The 20897-nt window shown below is 51.0% G+C and overlaps 1 protein-coding gene across 7 annotated transcripts in view; it reads right to left on the bottom strand.

The window, feature by feature from the left end:
• The window catches only part of RGS3 (regulator of G protein signaling 3), a 141114-nt gene that overhangs the window by 66145 nt on the left and 54072 nt on the right, over positions 1 to 20897 (bottom strand). For 6 of the 7 annotated variants that reach the window (XM_075015581.1, XM_075015579.1, XM_075015578.1 and 3 more), the window contains 3 exons: positions 15514 to 15704; positions 10491 to 10574; positions 3152 to 3263 (listed from right to left, as the gene is read on the bottom strand). In XM_075015581.1, the coding sequence (XP_074871682.1) occupies positions 3152 to 3263; positions 10491 to 10574; positions 15514 to 15704 (387 nt within the window). Of the gene's footprint in view, positions 1 to 3151; positions 3264 to 9953; positions 9980 to 10490; positions 10575 to 15513; positions 15705 to 20897 lie in introns of those variants that run through there. The other variant, XM_075015586.1, reaches the window with a different exon arrangement.

Below are 20897 nucleotides of genomic sequence, written 5' to 3' on the forward strand. Positions count from 1 at the left end.
ACCCACAGTAAATCTGCAGATGACACTAAGCTAGGGGGTCAGGTAGATACATAGGAGGGTAGACATAGGGACCAGAGTGACCTAGATAGATTGGAGGATTGGGCCAAAAAATTTTGATGAGGTTCAATAAGGACAAGTGCAAAGTCCTGCACTTGGGATGGAAGAATCGCAAGCATTGTTACAGGCTGGGGACCAACTGGCTAAGTAGCAGTGCAGCAGAAAAGGACTTGGAGATGACAGTGGATGAGAGGCTGGATATGAGTCAACAGTGTGCCTTTGTAGCCAAGAAGGCTAATGGCATATTAGGGTGCATTAGGAGAAGCATTTGCAGCAGACCTAGAGGCCTCATCTGTAGTATTGCATCTAGTTCTGGGGCCCCCAGTATAGAAAGGATGTGGACACATTGGTGAAGGTTTAGTGGAGAGCAACAAAAATGATTAGAGGTCTGAAGCACATGACCTACGAGGAGAGGCTGAGGGATTTGGTCTTATTTAGTTTGCAGAAGAGAAGAGTGAGGGGCAATTTAATAGCAGCCTTCAACTTTCTGAAAAGGGGCTGTAAAGAGGATGGAGACTGTTCTCAATGGTGACAGATGGCAGAACAAGAAGCAAAGGTCTGAACTCACAGACTGAGAGGTGTACGTTGGATATTAGGAAAAACTGTTCCACCGGCAGAGTGGTGAAGCACTGGAATGTGTTGCCTACAGAGGTGGTGGAATCTCCAGTCCTAGAGGTTTTTATGTCCCAGCTTGACATAGTCCTGGCTGGGATGACTTAGTTGGGGTCAATCCTGCTTTAGGCAGGGGGCTGCACTAGATGACCTCCTGAGGTCCTTTCCAGACCTAGAATTCTGTGATTCTCTGACTTTAAGGCAACGAACAACTGACAGTTCCTGGAAAAGTCCAGATGGCCTGAAGGAGAGCAAAAGGCACATTCCAGTTCAGGACGAGCACACAGAGCTTTAGTGCCTGAGCGACAGCCAGGACCAAAGCCAACTTCTTCAAGCTCCTGCTCAAGAGCAGGAGACAGCGACCGCCTGACAGCTGTGCTTATTCCAACAGCCAGAGGGCCCAGCTGGGAAATCAAGTATGTACCCTTCTGGGCTTTCACCCAATGTACTCCACTAAGGCAACACCCCAGCGGGGCTGTGATTCGCAGCTCCAGGGGAATGCTTACCCTGTCATCAGCTAGAGGGGTACACCCAGAGTGCAGCCTTGGCAAGGTGCTGATGTGAGGGAGCTGACCCAGGGGCTGCCAGCCCTAAAATACTCTCTCTCCTTAGCATGTGAGCTCCAGGAGAGCTTGTGCTCAGACAAGGATTTTTCTGTACCAGCTCCAAGTGCCAACATACTCTAAGGGATAACATTTCTGCGTCCATTCTCTAGCAACAACCAACAGGAGGGGGAGGCATGCCAAAAATCATCCTCACGCACATGCAATCTTGTTTCTAAAGGAATTTGCTTTTCTGTGTCATCCTGCATTGTGTCTGCTCTCCCCTTATGGTTTAGTGAACCAGCTCACTGGCAGAAAGATCCTGGAAAAGGCAATGCTGAGTGATCAGTGAAAAAGAAACAAACATACCAAGTGACCTGTGTCCCCAAAATACAGCAAATATTTACTAACCAGAACTCACAATGAACTGGAAAGACCTGACCGCCAAGATTCTGTCCCAGAGATTTGAAATCAGCTTGAGAAAATCACAACCCAGCCATGGGAAATTCACAAACAGGAAGAGGCAAAGGTCACCCGGTGAATTATTACTTACGAACAACAGCCTTACTCTAGAGAACACGCTCTCAGCAATAGATATAGCAGAAAAAGGACCTGGGGGTTGCAGTGAATGAGCGGCAGTATACTGGTCAACAGTGTGCCCTGGTAGCCAAGAAGGCTAACAGCATCTGGGAGGAGCATTTTCGGCAGATCTAGAGAAGTTATTATTCCCCTCTACTTGGCACTGGTGAGGATGCATCTGGAGTACCGAGTTCAGTCCTAGGCCCCCAGTATAGAAAAGTTGTGGATAAACTGGAGAGTGTCCAGCAGAGGGCAACAAAAATGGTTAGGGAGCTGGAGCACATGACCTATGAGGAGAGGCTGAGGGATTTGGTCTTACTTAGTTTGCAGAAAAGAAGAGTGAGGGGTGATTTGATAGCAGCCTTCAGCTTCCTGAAGGGAGGTTCTAAAGAGGATGGAGAGAGGCTATTCTAAGTAGTGACGGATGGCAGAACAAGAACAAGAAGCAATGGTCTCAAATTACTGTGGGGGAAGGTCTAGGTTGGATATTAGGAAGTGTTCCTTATTTCTTTCTGAACAGCCAAAACTGGGGGCTGCCTCCTCACTCGCTCCCAGCACCCCATTGCTTCAGATCTCTCTGCACCGCCAGAGCTGTCTCCGCTGCAGCCTGCCCACCCACAGGCCAGGCCGTCAGTGTGAGAGGAAGGCTCCCAGCCCGAGCCAGCCGGCGTCGGCATGTCACGCGAGGCCGGGTGAAGCCGCCCCAGATGGCTGTGGAGGGAAGCTGTAGGCAGTCGAAGGAGGAAGTGGGGTAAGCAAAGGTCACTAGAGCTTAATTAGAGACGCTGCTGTTCTGTCTGAGCACCAGAGGGGAAACCTTAAACGTTCATTTCCCTCAGGTCTCAGCTAGCCACCACTGCAAACAGTATGGCACCAGTGGGATGGTGCCGCATTGCAACTACTCAGCGCATGGGAGCCTTGGAAAACTCGGCCTGTGGTCCCAGGAGAAAAGCCAGGTCCCCTCACAACAGCAGGGTGCTGTGTCTGCAGGAGGCCTGCAGTTCCCTGCCAGCCAGAGCTCTTCCCCTGGGCCCCCACCATATGAAAAGGCTGGTGCATTAGGTGAGGAGAGGATGGCCCAGCTGGCTCCCCAGAGAAGGGGAGCTGGGAGGGAAGGTTTGAAGTCTGTCCTGAGTGCCTCCTATGGCATGTGAATGCAGCACTACAAGCGGGAGGGGTAACTGTGTACTTCTATAACCCGGCAGCACCAAGATTCATGGGGGTGACAGCACCCTGTCCCGGCTGCCTGCCCCCCTCCCTGGCCGCTGTGCCTCAACAGGCCAGCAGTCTTGGTGAGCAGCTGAAGACCACAGCCAGGACACGTGCCCAGGCGCACAGGCGCTGCCACCAGCTGCACTCACCCGCTTGGAGCGTGAGGCTCTGCAGATAGAGAGGGTTCCTCAGCACATTGCAGCGGCCAGGCTCGTCCTCCTTCGTGAAGAGCAGCAAGTCGGAGTAGACAAAGACAGTCACCTGCAGGACAAGAAGGTGTCAGTTCTTCCCTTTGTATAGCCAACTTCACTGCCAAAGAGCCTCCTTCCAGCTTAGAGAGTCGCCAGGTCCAAGAGTTAGCAGGGACGGCCAGGGCCTGCTTCCCGGCCCTGTCCAGGCTCCTGGGGACACACAGGGAATGGAGAGCACCCTGCAGTCTGGTACTTACCGGGGACTTCGGGCATCCAGTGTGTCCAGAGTGTAACAGATGTGGCCGTTGTGCCCACGTGTACGGCCCCTCAGCCCCCCCTTCCAAGGTTTTCATACCCCAGGATGAAGGGCAGGAAAGGATCTGGGCTGTTCAAGTTCCACTCTGTGAGGCTAAGGGGCTCTGACTGTTTTAAGCCATCTCTCCCTGCCCTTCTGCCCTCAAGTAAACAACACATTGGCAATGAAGGAGCGAAGCTAAAGGAGAATGTTTCTAGGCACTTAATGGGCACAAACACTGATACTAGGTCTATCAAGCAATTAAAAAAATAATAGAAATTAATCACACAAACAATAATCAAATACCATTTATATAAACACCACCGGATGTTTTCATATTTTCAAACATATTGCTTTTAATTAGAACATGGAATGCAAAGCATACAATGCTCCATTTATTTTTATTATAAATATGTGCACTGTGAAAATAAAATAGCATTTTCCAATTCACTTGATACAAGTACTGTAGTGTAATTTCTTTAGCATGAAAGTTGAACTTACAAATGTAGGCTAATGTACAAAAATAACTGCACTCAAAACATAAAATAGTGTAAAACTTTAGAGCCAACAAGTCCACTCAGTCATTTTTCTTGGTCAGCCAATCATAAGCACAAAAAAGCTTGGTCACATTTATGGGAGATAAATAATAAATATTTAATAAATTTCATTTGATATCCTATTGTTTAAGACTGCAATTAAAACTATGATTAATCACAATTAATTTTATAAATTGAGATTAATTTTGAGTTAATCGCATGAGTGACTAATGGACAGCCCTAACTGATGCTCAAAATTATTATTTTGGCTGCAGCTGGAACACAAACAGCAAAAGGGCTTTTGTGACTTAACGCCCCTGAAACTCGGGTGAGGATCTTACTATACACCTATAACATTAGCTATTGAAATGGAAGGCAAATTTTCTTCTGTGTTTGTACAGCTCCTAGCACAGCATGACCCTGATCTTTGACTAGGGTTCTTACATGCTCCTGCAATAATAAATGATAATAAATAAGCAAAAGAATCAACTTATCCACCACATGGGACTCCACAACTCAGATATTAGCATCTCTGTCCCGACAGCTAGTCTATGGGTTGGCTTGTTTACAAAAAGGCACTACAGTAAACCTTTGATTTACACAGAGGTTGCATCCTGGGCAACCTCTGCATAAATCAAACTTTGCATTAATTGGGAGGGGGCTGGGGAGATCCCCCCGGCTGGAGGAAGCGGGCAGCTGGAGCCTCTGCTCCAGCCGGTGGCTCTGGCTCCCCCTGCTGGCGGGGCTGGATTAGGGGTGGAGCAGGGCGCCTCCTGCTCCAGCCACCAGCCATGTGGAGCAGCCATGGCCCCCCTGCTACCCCCCGCAGCCATGGCACAGCTTAGTCCCAGGGCTGCAGCTCTAGCCATGGCGCTGAAGCCCTAGGCAGCTCCAGGGAAGGAGGAGCCTGAGCCCATGGCAGCTGGGCCCAGGAGAGGAAGGTAAATGTCCACCCACTTTGGTCCAAGTGCCGCCTGCTCCAGGGGAGGGGGCTCTTTTCCCAGGGCCCCGGTCTCCAGTAAGTGCCCCCATCCCTTCTCCATCCTGGGGGGCTTGCTGCAGCGCACCCCACATTGGAGCACCCCAGGGCCCGCCTGCCAGTGGGAACTTTGCTGGGAGCTAGCCGCAGCGGGGAGAGAAGGCGCTGCTGCGGGCAGATTGAAGGCAGGCACGCCCGGACCTGCCCAGCCAGGTGGCGGCCTGGGAGGCATTTCCTGGGGAGTGGCGGCCTTGTCCCCCACCTGGCCAGTGTTCTCCCACCTGCGGCAGGTGGATCTTGCCCCTCTCCAGTGCCCAGGCTTGGAGGCAGGGGCAGCGCGCGGATCCGCAGCCAGGGAGCAGCAGCAGCACTGGGAGGCTTTTCTACCGTCTGCACAGGTAAGCTCCTCGCATCCCCGCCTCAGGTCCGGACTGGCGGCGGCCCCAGAGGTAGGTGCAAGCGGGCGGCTGGGTCTCACCTGTTGTGTTTCGGGTCCAGCCCACCCCACACTGCCACAAGCCACTCACGAGTACTACTCTCCAGGACGCAGCTGGAGCAAGCTCTGCAGGTGCTGTGACTAGTACTTTCACCCACTTTTGCCTGCTATTTGCCCCGGAGCCGGCCAGCAGTGCAGAGGTAGTGGAGAGGCGGGATACAGGAAAGTAGGGTCACCCTGGACTCAACTCGCGTTAATACGAAAACGCATAAGTCAAGTCTGTGCAAAGCGATGCTCTACTTAGCTGGACTCCACGCTTGCCCAAGGGGCGGCCAGGTGCCTGCAGCATACATCCAAACCTAGACTGCAAAGGGGAACGGCCAGACCCTTGGGAACATTTTGAATTTCCTTCTCTTCTAAAAGTGAGTGTTTCCATAAACAGCCAACAGGAGGAACAGGAGAGAGCCAACCCACTGCCGCTCTCCCTGATCGCACTCCAGCTAAGTGCCAACAGCTGTCCAGTGCCTAGGGGAGTGTTGTCAATGGGAGAGACTGCCGCTGAATGATGCTGAGCAACTGTGACAAGGTTTTTGAGGCCAAACTTCTAGCAATGTATTTCCAAAAGCAGAAAATTTAAATATTCAATGCTGTTTGCTAAGGTTCCAGCAAAAAATCCCCTTGCTGGCTTCCCACCTCCATCACTCCCTGGATCACCCTTCATCCAAGGCATCATGCCCCACCCCATGCTTTATGCCGCATAACCTGAAGATGCTTCGTGCAAAATGCATCATGTAACATGTCAATTTTAAAGCTGCAATCTGCTGAATCTGTATGTCCTTTTTTGTGCATGTGTTGTTCTTGTAAGTGAAGTTAGAAATATGAAGCATGGATCTGTTTATAATTCTAAATATGTTAATGAGGTCCATTACTGATGCTTGTGAAACTTAATGGCTCAATAACCTAGGAAACAGTCTTGTTTGTCCTGTAAGACCAAACTGCGATTGGTCCCAGAAAGATATGTGGCCAGGCCAACTGATGCTGAAAGCTATTTTGGACCCAGTGCTTTTCCATTCAAGGGGAGAAAAGTTTAAACTAAGCACAAAGGATTAAGGGATATAAGATGGGGTGAACAAGATATTATGGGCAATTGTCAGATGCCAGGAGACCCCACCACTAACCACCTGAAATACCTGCTGGAAACATCCATGATTGAAGAAGGAAGGTTTCTAAGCTTGTGAAAGAGATGTTTAGATCAACTGTTTCGCATAAGAACTTGTATGTAACAAGTTTCTTAGTATATTAGAATTAGCTGGAGTTTTTGTTAAATTTTCTCTTAGTAACTTACTGTTTTCACTTGCAACCTCTTGGAATCCTACTTTTCATACTTAATAACAACACTTTATTAATCAAGAAGACCAGAGCAAATAATTGGTTCCTGGGGGCAACCACTGTGCTTCTCACTGATGAAAAGAGCTGACCTGACCTTTTGAGCTTTCCACAGAGTAAGATGGACTTATTTGGCGCTTGGTCCTCTTTGGGGTCTGTGTTGCTGGGTGCTGCCAACAGACTTATAGATGAGTCTTCCCAGAGCTGAGTTGGTTCAGTGTCTGTGTTGTTCTGCAGGGGACGCAGGGAACGGTAACTCCAACTTGGCTTTGGCTAGGGGAAACTAGAGCTTCTGACCCAGCAAGACAGAGTGGTGGGGAGCCCCAAGGGGCAGGAAGGCAGATGTTAGTGGCTCGATCAGCACACCAGAAGACAACCCAAGGGAATTTCTGTGATAAAACCAAACACATGAGGCACTGACTCAATCACGGTTTACAGATTTCAGGTTCTCCCAGAACCCAGCATGTCATGGCAATGTTTGGCTCTGAGGCTGAAATCAGCGTCCCATCTACAGTAAGCTCTCCTTCCTGCAGACATCTGTTTTTGTGAGGCACTCAGGAGTGCAGTACTATGAGCCCCACTTTAGCTTACAAACCAAACAAACACTGCAACCTTCTCTTACTGACTCAGCAGTTGCATGTAGGGTTCTAACTGCCCACAAGGTGGGTCAACAGAAGAGCTACCCGTGTGCTCCTGCATGGCCCCTCAAGAGGGAACCAAAAGAAAAGATACATGTCTCTCCCAGATGGCAGTCACTGCTGTGACTAGCAAAGCCGAGGAGCTCAAGCCGGCAGTGTGGAATGGCTGCCTTCAGGCCCACTAGGGATGGGCCACAGAAAGGCAAAGTACATCGTGGCTCCTCTGCATGACGGGCTGCCTTCAGCATTCTGAAGACTCTAGGCTGGAGGCTTGTTGGGGGGACTTCAGAAGACCATAAAAGCGGAATTGCAATATAGTCTAGACAGGATGTGATTAAGTCATGAGTAAGTACTGCACCAGAGGAAGGGCTTGGGAAAGGACAGAGTCAGTGGCAGTGCTCCAGAGATGGAGATAGAGTCTTTCCTATAGAAGATGGGAGACAAAAAGCAAGGCTCTGAAAGTCCCAGCCCACCACCTTCTGCTGCCCCAGAACCTCCCCAGTCCAGCCCATGAAAACTTTTTAAAAAGCTCTTCCATCAGGCCCGTGCAGCAGCCAGCCAGGGGCTACACATCAGCAACTCCTTTACTTGTTTCTCCTGCTGTTGGTTTAAGAATGGCAGAGAGAAAAGGAGTCGAGAGGTGATGCATTGGCTGGTTGGAGGAGCCTTAAACAATCCGTTGTAAGTAAGTAGGGAGAGACATTAAAATTGCAAAATGTAGAAGTTTCACACATACAAAATGGAAAGTGACTGTCAAACGAGGGGTACTGCGGAAAGGGATCTATAGGTCATAGTGGACCACAAGCTAAACATGAGTCAACAGAGTGACACCACTGCAAAAAAGGCAAACCTGACTGTGGGATGCATTAACAGGAGTGTTGTGAGGAAGACCCAAAAAGTCATTCTTCTGCTCTACTCAGCACTGATCAGGACTCAGGTTTAATATTGTGTCCAGTTCTGGGCACCACATTTCAAGAAATACGCGGAGAAATTGGAGAAGTTCCCACAAAGAGCAACAAGACTGAGCTGCTGCGTTTGGCACAGCGCCCATGGCTTCACCCTGCAGAATCTGATGGAGTGGGTCTCACCCACGAAAGCTCATTAGTCTTTGTCATTAGCCTTTAAGATGCTCCAGGGTTGCTTGTGTTTTGGGGTTTTTTGTGAAGCTACAGACTAACCCGGCTACCCCACTGAGACCGCTTGGCTACAGTAACAGGACAGCACATGTGACCTTCTCCACGTTCCCATCTGCTTCAGCTTCCTGCCCCACTCACCTTCACGAGCTAGAAATGGCAGCTCAACGACACAGGCCCAGCTAATGGGTGGCTGCTCTTGCAGACCTCTGAAGTGGAAGCAGAGACAGGCAATGCCAATCAAGCCCCAGTGGGCACCAGGGCTGTACTAAACCAGGGGTGGGGTGCAGTAAATGTTCCTGCAGCGCTCCCACAAGCCTAAGGAGCTGCACTCACACAGCTAAGTTGCATACACCTGCACTTACATGGGGGGCTCTGTGTGCGACTGGTCAGTGGTTTTCTGAGACTCTTCAGCCAGCAACAGGCAACACAAAAGGGTCAGAATAGTAAATAAAAGAGTCCTGCCATGGATGCATGGACACGACACAGAATGCCACACAGCCAATCACATCACAGAGCCTCTAAGTGACCACTCATGGATTGCCCGTGCAGGAGGAAAAAATATATACTTTGAGTTTGGGCTGAACTCCTGTCAGACGAGCACCTCAATCCCTGCGTTGCTGAGTCCTGTGGGGAGGGGGTCTCATTCTATCCTACTGAGGCTGTCCCGCCTTGCAGAAAAGCGGAACTAGCTGCTGGCAGGAGACAGAGCATGAGAGGATTCTGATTTGGTAAGTAAGGGGCTCGGTTTGGGTCCATCCCTACGTCGGGGGTATTTTTACAAAAAACAGCTTCAGCAGGCGAGACAGGCAAAGGCCTGCTTCCATATGGGCTCAGAGCCACTGCTGAGGGCACTCACAATGTGGAAGCAGGGACAAGGGTCCATGTCAGGCCTCCAGGCACCAGAGGCGTGCTCTAAGCACTGAGCTGAAAGGTAGGGAGTGGGGACACCAAGGTTTCTCTTCCTTGGGGCACAGGTGTAGAAATCTAGCTCCTGCAGTTGAAATGAGATGTGCTGTTAACATCAGAATGGTTCATTTCAGCCCTTCCAATGTGAATTTATGTTCTATCATTTTAATTACAGCTATAATTTTCATTTCAACCAAAACAATTCCCCAAAACTGACCCAAATTGGTAAAATGCTTCAGTTAACCCAAATCTGCATTTTTGGCCATCAACAATTTTGACTGAAACCTTTCTCCCAGCGCTAGACACTATGACAATTGGTCAGGCAAAGGGTGGTGGCTCTGCACGACAGGGTCTTTCAAGCAAATCATCCAGGACAAACTACACTTAGCCCCAGGCTTTTAGGTCAGGCAAAGACAGGTTATTAGATCTCAGCAAAGCTTAGACAAACCTCTTCTTTGGCTTCAAATACTTGAGGTTTGCAGCCCCCCGCATTTCTGGATCCAAATGAAGCCAAAGCAGAACTCAGCTGCAATCACCAGAGTCCCCGGTGCTAGTCTGCCAGGGCTCCATACGCCTCTCCCGATAACGCTGCTGGCACACAAAGCACTATAAGGCAAGCGAGGAAGAGGCACATTTCGCCCTTCAGAATATACGCTTCCCAGAAACCAACGCTCGGTGAAATCAGAGCACGGCCTCCCTCGCAACTTGTTGGGTTTCTCCTGTTTTGGGAGCTTCCAGAGTGCACAAACATTCCTAACTCTATCCCCATGATCAGGTGCTCAGCCAATAGGCAAGTGACTGGCATGTGTTTGCCATGTATGGCGTTCTCTCAGCCTGAACTGGCTACACCTGGTTTTGAATCCCCTGGAAAGGAGCATTTTAAATGTCAGCCATTTACCTTTTCGATCTAACACATTAGATGCATAGGACTGTGTCTAAAAAGCATGAACACAATCATCATCTTAGGAGCGACTGAAATTCTCACCTTTACAGACTTGCTTCTGCCTTCATGAAGCAGCAGCTCCTCTGACAGAAGGAGAGTCCGGACTGGGTTGCAAAGGTCCAGAGGCTAAACGTTAAAAAAATAAAATAAATAAAAAAATATCCAGAAAGTCAACTTGAAATGCAAAAGTGTGCCACAAAACTGGCTTAATTCTCCACCACCACCACCCCGAACCTCTTTGGTGTTAGATTAAGTTGAGAACCACTCAAAGTGAAGCAGCCATGTGCTGTCCTGTCACAGCACATCTCTCAAGGATGGAAACTCTGCAGTCCAGCTAAGTGATAGAAGGAGGGGGGAAAAACTCTAGCATTTAACACCTACGTCATGTGGCGCTATAAAAAGATTATCAGTAGCTTCTGCTTCTGTGTACGTTACTTCTTTGCAGAGCGTGGGCTTGCCTGTGGCAGCTCGGAGAGCAGGAAGCACAACCACAGCAGTAGCCCACCCCAATCTCATTTTGCTACAATACAAATATGGGCAGCTGCAGCTTTTTAATTAACTTCCTTAGGAAGATGAAGAGACACTGGGCAGGGCGCTGTCTCTCCTTCTGCGCTGCACTGGGCTTTGGGCTACGCAGCCAACTTACAGGGGCAACTTGCTTTGACACTGGGTAAACCAAAAACTCAAACAAAAATCAGTTGCTCCAATTCCTACACGATGCCAACAAAACCAGCTTCTGAGACAATACCATGGAGAGGAGCATCTGGAATGGTGTAACTGCTGCTGTGTGCGGGACACTGCTCTGCAAAGCCTAGAGGATACTGCAGAGCAGAGAGGCAAAGGCTGAGTGTAGGACATTTAAAGTGTAGGACATTTCACAGCGAAACCAAGAGTGACTGACTTGGAAAGAAATTAGGACAGTAACAAAGCCCCAATTGTGTTCTTACTTAAAGACAAACCACAAATGTGATCATTGCTGGGGCTTGGAGAGTTCAGCCAACACATGCAATACATGCACAGTAGTGCTGTGGAAGGCAGGGACAGGAAAGGTAGCTCGTTTGGATGACTCGAATCTGGCACTGAGTGTGAAGTGTGTACAAGTGTTACGCCAAGACCTGCACGTTTGTGCTAAACCCACATGCAGACCACGTAACCAGGCAGGCTGAAGAACAAGCGTCTGCCAACGTCTCTGATGTACCTCAAGCCCTGCAAAAGCCTGACCCCAAGGGCAGCTGTATGTGTGCGCCAGGCACCAGGAAAAGCTGGGTTGAATGAACACAGTGTGGCACTAGCCACCTGGAGAATAAACACCCGGGAGATTTACGGAACTATAAGAGGTTGTTGTTTTCAATCAGAGAGGGAACATGGAAGGCCACACTGTTGTAGCCACAGTGGGTACCACGTGGGTTGGTGACACTGAGCTGAGAAACTGTCTTGGCCAAGGACGGTCATCTGTTGAGTTCTGGCCACCAGAATGCAGGCTCTTCATGTTTTATTTATAACCATTTCTGTTATCTCCACTTGGCATCACTTCTAGCTCTGGTCCTTTTACTACAGTGCCTCTTGCTTTTACTCAGTGCCGTATACTGAAGGGTGACTCCCCAGCTGATCCAAGAGGCAGAAGTACTGGGAGCGTGCTGGGAGTGGGGGCAGGTGCTGGGTGATGCGCTGCTTGTTAAAGAAGTTGGGGGACAGGCGCGCACATGAGGGTCACCGGAAGGGTAAAGTAGAGGCTGCCAGAGCTTTTATGGCACTTGTGTGGGGACAAACAGATGGTGTCAGGCAGACGATGCACAGTTTAGCTCCAGCAAGTCCATCTCTTTCTGCAGTGCGGGGAACAAACAAGATGAGTCCTGGTCCTGAACTTCCTGATGGGACGTCACAACAGGATTCCCTTAGGTTTTCTGGGGCCAAAGCCAGGACTTTTCAGTTCCGAAAAGCTAGCCGTGCACAAAACCAGGAGGTGGAAGCCTTACCACCAAATTCGGAGCCAAAAACTGCAATATCAAAGTTTGTTCATTGGGAAGTTAGAGCCCCTCCACCCTACCATGTCTATAACATGATGTGGGTCTTGATGTGTCTCGATTTTAGGGCTGCCAAGTGACAAAACTACATGCAATTCCTGGTTTCATCCCTAGCTGTACAAGTGCACCTTGCAGTCACAAGCAGGAGCTACGTTGTAGCTCAGAAATTTCAGTAACGAGAACTCAGCAGTCGAAGCCCGAGCTTGACTGGTCAGGATTCCCCCAAATGGCCCAAGCAGCAAAGAGCCAAATGTGGAAAGCTGGTCTTTTACAATGCCAACCCCAGAAACTAGAGAAGGAGAATCCCCTGGAGCAGCAAGTCTAACCCCTCACAAGGGCGAGACACAGCACTCTAGAGAGACACGCAAAACCTTGGGCCTCAGGAAGTGGGTCTGAGGCACAAGACTAAATGGAGATCTTAAAGAAAAAGTATTTCCCACGACAGGGTGCAGAGGGGAGGCACCGTGGCAATTTGTTAAGAGCACTTGAAGGTAGCATGTGCAGAGGAGTGTCAGTGGTGCACAGACTGACTGCCCTTGGGTACGCCAGGCTGGACAAACATGGAAAAATTCAATTTTCTTATTTAGTTATTTATAATAAGATTTATTTTAAAAATAATTCTGTTGAAAAGGAACTATGAATGTTATGCAAAATAGACCAAAGGCCTGAACTTACTAGAACTTGGTTGTCAACGTGAAATGGGTTATGATAAGTTCAGGTATCCAACATAATTAAGACTGTTTTGTTTAATCAAAATAAACGTTGTATGCAGTTGTGTGTGTTTAATTAAATGCCTGTTATCATCCTAATCCTGCTTGGCACAAATCACGAGCCAGAAGTTAATATGCTATGGGTTGAACCTCTCTAGTCCAGCACCCCTGGGACCTGACTGGTGACAAACAAGAAAATTTGCCAGATGGAAGGTCAATATCATCGAGCACAGTGGTTCCCAAACTGTTTGGCATCACACCCTGCTTTTGATTTTTGAGAAACCCTCACGCCCCCCACCTCTCCTTTACCATCAGCCAACCCCCTTTGAACAAAAAATTCAATTTGTAATTTAAAATAAAACACAAAAACTTGATATAAAAATGTTATTTAAAATTAAAAATAAGCACAAATAATTTTTATTGCTCCCTGGAAGATGCCCGGTGAAGCCCCAGCTGGCAGCTACCTGAGCCCCGTGCCAGTTGCCAGAACTGACCGCGACTGCCACCCGCCTGCCTGAGACCTGCGCTGCTAAAACCATCCACCTGAGCCCCATGTTGCCAGGGCCAGCTGCCCGCCTGCCTGCCCGCCAGCTGCCCCAACCCCGCCCCAGCTGCCCACCCAAGCCCCACGCTGCCAGGGCCAGCTGCCCGTCTGCCATCCTGAGATGCCCAAATCTCACACTGCCAGGGCCAGACACCCAAGCCCCACGTTGCTGGGCCCCGCCACCTGCCTCCAGCCCAAGCCACCTGAGCCCCATGCTGCTGGGGCCAGATGCCAGCCTGAGCTGCCTGAACCCTGCAAAGCTGGGGCCAGCTGCTCAAGCACCACAAGTCCCACAAGCCGGTCGGCTGCCTAAGCCTGGCAAGCTGCCCACCCAAGCCCCTCCCATCCCACAAAGCCAGGCACCACCAGCCCCCCTGTTCTTACCTCATCCCCATCCTCTGAGCCAGACACCCACAGCCCCCAGTTGAACCCCATTCTCTTCCTCCCCCCACCCAACCCACACTCACGCATCTTTGCAGAAGACAGCTGACTTCACGTGGGTCTTTGCTATCTGCCTGCTTTTTATAGTGGCTGCACGGAGTCACCCAGGTAAAATGGCAGGGGCTGAGCACCAGAAGCAAAAGGACAGTTCTTTCTTCAGGTGGGGGAATGATGGGGGGGAGCTGGGTTGCCTTGCGCCCCCCCTGGAATTTCTTCACACCCTCCCCAGGATGCCACCATGATCTAGTACATTACCAACACTTTCACCGCTTACTGGGCTCTCAGAAGACACTTGGGGTAAATTAGAGCTAAATAACAGCACAGAACACTGACAGCCAGGGCTGGTGTCTGCAAACAAACCTTATGGGACCATGGGAAACTTGACCACACTCAAAATAAGAGGACATCTGGCTAATTAAAATTGTGCCGGACGACGGATGTTGCTGGATTAGAGAGGTTCAACCTGTGTGTATTTTAAGAATTTGTCTGTCTGTTTGATCAAGAATTCCTCCTACACGGTAAGAGCTAAGATCAACAAATTTGATATGCTGATTCCTCTTGTGCAAGGAAAACAGGATGTGCCTGGTATGGGACTGCACCTCCTGGAGCCAAACAGAGGAGACAGAATCACCAAATCAAGTACATTCCTCAAAACTGATATCACTGAGCAAATGCTGAAAGAGACTGATGCAAGATGAGCCAGAAAAACAGGATGAACCTGGAACCAGTTTGCTTCTCAATCAACTTACAGAAAAGGGGAAAAAATAGAGAAATTTGGAGGAGTGTCCCAGCTGCAGCCGCCTCCCTCCCGTTTCTCCCCACTGAGCACAAGTGGCCTTCAGCTTTTCTGTCCCCCACCCCCACCCAGCACAGGCAGCCCATGACCCAGTGGGAGGGTGGGCACCCGCTAAAAACGAACCCTCAACTAACTACCAACTACTGATAACTGCAAGGAACAAGCTGGTCGCAGTAGAGAACACTCGGGAAACATGGCACATTTGTGATGCACGAGAGCCACCGATCCAACAAGTGCCACTGGTGGAAAGACGGAACGGGGTGAGGGGTCGGCAGGGGAACATACAGAGCGCCATATGGTCACCACTCCACGGGGCTCCACAGCTGACCAGCTGGGTGGTTGCTATGGAAAAACTTTCTGCCAGCCCTACCCGCAGCACATGTGCGCCCAACTGGGACTGAAGCAGGACACCCCTTTCTTTAGAACATAACTGGAGAGGTCGACTAAAATCGATCCCTTCCAGCTCGTCTTTGCACTTGGGGATTTAAACCACCCTGATTTTAGCCAGTTCCCCTGGCCCATACAGCCTGGTTCCAGATGTGCCGCTTACCTGTACAAACACAGGGAACACGAGCACTTTGGGGGCCAGTGTCACATAGGTGCCGTAGCTGGAGTGCGTGGCACGTGGCCTCACAATCGTGCAGTTCTGGTAGTTCCCATAGCTCTTCATATTCTGCACCGTCTTCATCAGCCTGGATTTCCGCCCAGATCCTGTGTGGGATTTGCCTTTCCCTGCATTTCCTGGGACCACGAAAAAGCAAAAGAAAACCAGGGGGAGAGAGAGAGAGAGAGAACGGCAGGGAATCCATCAGATTCCTGACCCCGCTGCTCACCAAGGGAGAGGAACTGCAGGGACTCCGTCGCTTTGCTGTTATAACCACTCCGCATTACTGTGCGGGGAGCTGCACTACTGCTGAGTGAGCCAAGCTTTGTGTAACCAAAGGGGGCCACATCCTCACCTGGCATCATAAATACGATTCCATGGGTGCTCTGGGGCTGGAGCACCCACAGGGGAGAATTACTGGGTGCAGAGCATCCACCAGCACCAAGCTTCCCCCTGGCCCCACTCCCCTCACCTACTTCTTCTCTGCTCTCCTAACACCACAATCAGCTGATTTGCCACTCTCAGGAGCTCTGGGAGGGCAGGAGAGGAGCAGGGATGGGGCCTGCTCAGAGGAGGAGGCATGGCAGTAAGAGGTAGGGGCATGTGGGGTGTAGGATGAATGGGGGCAGGGCTGGAGCAGGGGTGTGGTAGAGCTGGAGTGAGTGGAGGTGGTGTGGAGGCTTAGAAGAAGGGGTGCAATGGGAGCGTGGCAGGGACAGGACTTAGAGGAAGAGGAGGAGTGAGGGCAGGGCCTTGGGCAGAGCAGGGGATTTAGTACACCCTGGCTAGAGGAGAAGTCGGCACCTATGCCTGGCATAACCATATTTACACCAGCTGAGCATTTGGCTCTATGGACTTATACCCACACCCAGAGCACAGTGGGGGGTTTGGTACAAGGGGTTTGTGAGCACTGATGCGAAATGGTCACACTACCTGTGAAGTGCAAAATCCCAACTACGTGCCAATAAAGCCCAGCAAACAGCCAAACACCCATCTCGTATTTTGCACACACGATATGGCATCAAAAATGTCTTGCAACCGATTGAGCGTTTTAAAGGATGCAATTGGCAGTATTCGTTGTATGCGTCCAACAGCGCAGGGAGTTGAGACCAAAGTATCACTGCCCATGGGAGACTAGACTTCAGTGCCACAGGCAGAACTCGTAAAAACCAACAAATGCAAAACAGCTCTAACCTTGTCTGCGTCCCGCGCCTTGGGTCCTCATTCCCATTGCTACACATGGACTCTCCCTTTCACCATAGAGTTCAAGGCCAGAAGGGACCATGGGACCACGCAATCTGATCTCCTGGATATCCCAGGCGACCCACACCACCCAGTTCCCTCCCGCAGGCTCAACCCAACAACCTAACTGAGCCCAAAGCATCACTACCCACGGGAGACTCCACAGACAGAGAATAAGAGGCTGATGTGCACCAGGGCCAGAGCCCTCGCAGTGGGAGGGAAAAGACTAAGAAAGATTTTTTCAGACAGTCCTGGCAAGACACCCACCCCACACGCTGCAGAGGAAGCCAAACCCCCTCAGGTCACTGTCTCCCTGAGGGACGGTGATCACTTAGGCTTAAGCCTGTGAACAAGAACCCACTAGCCAAGCCCCTCCGAGAAAGGATCTTCAGTGCTATCCCAGAGCACCAGCTCACCCCGTCCAAGGTCCCGTCTCCAGCTAGCACCATCCCTGATGCTTCAGAGGAAGAAGGTAAAAAAAAAAACCCAGAAGCTACCAGGCCTAGCCCGGCAAGACAGACACATGCTGGGATCGTAACGCTGTAACATTTTATCCATGCAGAAATACAGTCCCTGGTCCAGAACTGAATCTTGCCCAATCCTAGGGCATTTGGGGCCCAGGGAGCAGAATTCACACGATGGGGAGGATAAGAAAATATTCACAGGCAGATAAACTTTTTCACCGCAGCTCTAAGCAGCTGCTCCGGGCAGGTGAAGCCAGAATAAATATCAGAATGATGGAGCTGTAAATACACTCATAAGTATCTGACTGACCCCAGGTGTCTCCAGACCAATCACATGCCTCTTCCAGCTGCTTAGCCATGGTGTGTGTATATTTCAGCGATGACTCCGGAGGAGTACGGGTGGCAGCACCCAGCATACGGTTTTGGTTTTAAGCACTGTATTTCGCCTTCTCACACCAGAAATCTAGCCAGCCAGGGTTCCATTCCAGCCCCTTCCTCTGCAGAAAACCATTATCCTCATCCAGAAAACGGAATTACACCATTGCTGTCTTTGCAGCTGCAGGGCCTAAGCACAGTGAGTGCTTAACTCTGCATACGCACAGGGGTTTCCACGCCTGGCAGCTGTTTCAAGGGGCGATACTGTCAAGATTCCAGCTGGAGACAGCACGTGGCCTGTCAGGCCATTGCCCTCGCTCCAGGAGCTGGTTCTAAACACCAGAAGAGCAATGTGCCAGGGTTCCATGCCGGCCTCCTGTCAGGACAATCCCTGCTTGTGCCAGAGGATGATTAGGGGGTCACTTTGCTTGGGTATCAACCTCCTCTTCCCTCACAAAGGGCATAGTTGAGAGATATCAAATTGCTGGCAGCCTTTTCCCCCACAGCCAAGCGGGAAGGCCTGGGGGCAGAGAGGCAAGAGACCTGCCCTGCACAGTGAGGGGGTTAAAGTGATCAAGAAGCCAGCCTACATCACCCCTCCCTCCGCGTTAATAGGGAGTTTACAGCTCTTCCTTCCGGCTACCCTCCTGTGGGAGCCTCCGTTACCTCCCAGGTGGTTTCCAGCTCCAACTGCAGCAACTTTGTAATCTGCTCCATGTTCCCTTTGCTAAACGACTGCCAGAGAAAACCAAATGATGAGAGATGGGCTCGTGGCCCGGCACTAAAGGCCAGCCAGGCTGGCAGCTGGATTTTGCCCCATTATGCCTAAATGTCCTCATTTCCCTTCAAATATTCCTCACCTATTGAAAGGAGTTTCCTAATTTTCTCTGGCCTGATCTGGGGAGGCAGCCAACTTGTGCGAAGCCACGTTTCCATTGCAATACGAACTGACAGCTCCAGCGTTCGTGTCTTTGATCACTGTTCAGATAACTAGCAAGTATGAGAGAGAACACGCCAAACTAATGGCAGCGGCTAATTAAAAATAAACACTCTGGGGAAAATCCTGGTTCTCCCCTGCTAACCACACTCCTGTTGCAGTAGGGAGGCCCAATGGCAAGGGTACACTCCTCACAGGTCAGAGGGGGAGCTGCGATGGTCTGGAACTTTAAGAACAAGAAGCAGTCCCCTGGCACCTTGCAGATTGACAAAGGTACTAGCTCTCACGAGTAGAGCTCATGTGAGAGGAGTGATGAAGAAGCAGGTTTTACTCACGAAAGCCCCTGACCTAATAACTGTGTTCCTCCCTAAGGTGCCCCAGAACTGCTTGCTCTCGTCACAGGATTAGCAGTGTCTGAATGTTGACTAGGCCACAACACAGAAGTGTCTGCTACCTGCCCAGGTTTGAGCTCGGGAAAATTCTCCCCTCGGAAGGAATCCAGGGCTTTGGGGAGCACACACAGGGCCTTGGAAACTTGGACCCACACTGAAGACTCCAACGGCGTCACTCAGCTTTTCCACCGCTGAGCTCTCCAGCTGCCACACTAAGAGCCAGTAACTACATTCAGTACAAAATTTTACGGCTGGGAATGGCCCCAGTGCCAGGAGGAGGCCGTTCAATTAGAGAAGCATAAAGAACTTCTTGTCCTAGCCCATGTCTGGAACAGAGGCTCCCCAATCCCCAGAGCAGAGACCTCCAGCTCTCCTGGAGCCAGACAAGAGCCCCTCTGTCCATCCAGGTGCCACCTGCAGAGACTACTGGGAGAAGCCAGAGTGCGAGGCCTGCTGCTTCCCAGCAATGGTATCCGTGCGAGGTTTCCTGAGCTAAAATGGTAGTTTCCAGCATCCAGCCTGCACCCTGCTGCGCACCACCAGTTCTCACCTGTGCTGGGCTCAGTCTGAAACACACACACCTGGGACTGCTCTGTGTCTAGCACCCCTGTCCCGAGTCTCCCTTTGACATTGGCCATTTCAGCTCAGCAAGCTCAGAAGAAACTCTCTCTAGCTCAGAAACACAGCTGTGCTCATCCACACGGATTGTCAAGACGACCCCAGCCCCCTACACAGGTGGGGCTCCAGACCTCCTGTTCCCCAGGCCAGAGGGCTCTTGCCAGTGGGCCTCCCCTTGCTGTGCAGGACTTTGGAGCACAGCAGGAAGTACCCATGCACACAGCTAACCCCTCTGGCTGGCAGCTCCCAGCTCAGAGGGTGACCTGTGGGAGCAGCTGAAGCTGCTGGGTCTGGGCAAGTAAAACAGCAACTAATCCAAGAGCTGCCAGACCAGGAGGATTCAAGCATGAAGCCGGTGCCAACAGCGCCTGGAGCTAGAACTGCTAGTCTGGCTTTGCTCAACCGGGGCAAGCTGGGTCAGCAGGTCTGAGCCCCCAAGCCAAGTCCTTGGCGTACACCTCACCCCTGCAGTCAGGGACCATTAGTCGCCTTCTCACAACCCCTGCAGCAGCTGGCAGCCCATGGCCGCATCTGGGCTCCTTAGGGGGCAGAATAAAGCCTGCATCTCTGGGCATGGGTTCCCTTTCTGCACGGGTTGGGGGCATTGTGTGCAGCTGCTCTAACGTCAACTGTGCTCTCTCCAGAGCCCAAGCACTCAGCAGTGCCAATTGGACAGTAGCTTGGCCTCCTGGGGTATCAAATAGACCAAACCTGCAGAGAAGCCTCAAACCCATGGACACCGGACAGGCAGAGGGATCATTTGTCAGCCCAGTGCCTCTCGCCACGCCAGACTCTTCCCATACCGGCTCCGTTTTATATGAACATCCTCCGGCTCTGAGACGCACAGACCCTCCAGAGGGAACAGGCAAAGTGTGGGGGCGGGGGGGGCACAGACCTCGCACAGGTCCACTGGTGAGCAAGTCCTTGGCCTCTGCACTACAGACGCAAAGGGGAACTTGGGGCTGCAAAACAAACCACCAACCAAACGCACCAGGCCTGCAGGACTGATTGCTAAGAAGCTGATAAGACTCTAACGGCCTCTGACAAACCCACACCCTAGCAGAACATCCCTAGTGCAAACCATGCGCAAGCTGCGAGCTGCCGCTGCCCCAGTGGCTCAAGCACTGAGCTGGGGCTACAGGTGGTTTTGCATTTAGGAGGAGGCTGGGGGCACTACCATAACAGTGAGTCACGCAATCCTCTCCTGAGCCCAGGGCCCAGCCTCTGCATGCCTCCCACTGCCCCAGAAAGGCTGATTTTAAACAAACGTCCCACACGCAGACGGGCACCCAGGGCAAAATG

Source organism: Carettochelys insculpta, chromosome 21, assembly GCF_033958435.1.
Source record: "Carettochelys insculpta isolate YL-2023 chromosome 21, ASM3395843v1, whole genome shotgun sequence".
Classification (NCBI taxonomy): Eukaryota; Metazoa; Chordata; order Testudines; family Carettochelyidae; genus Carettochelys; species Carettochelys insculpta.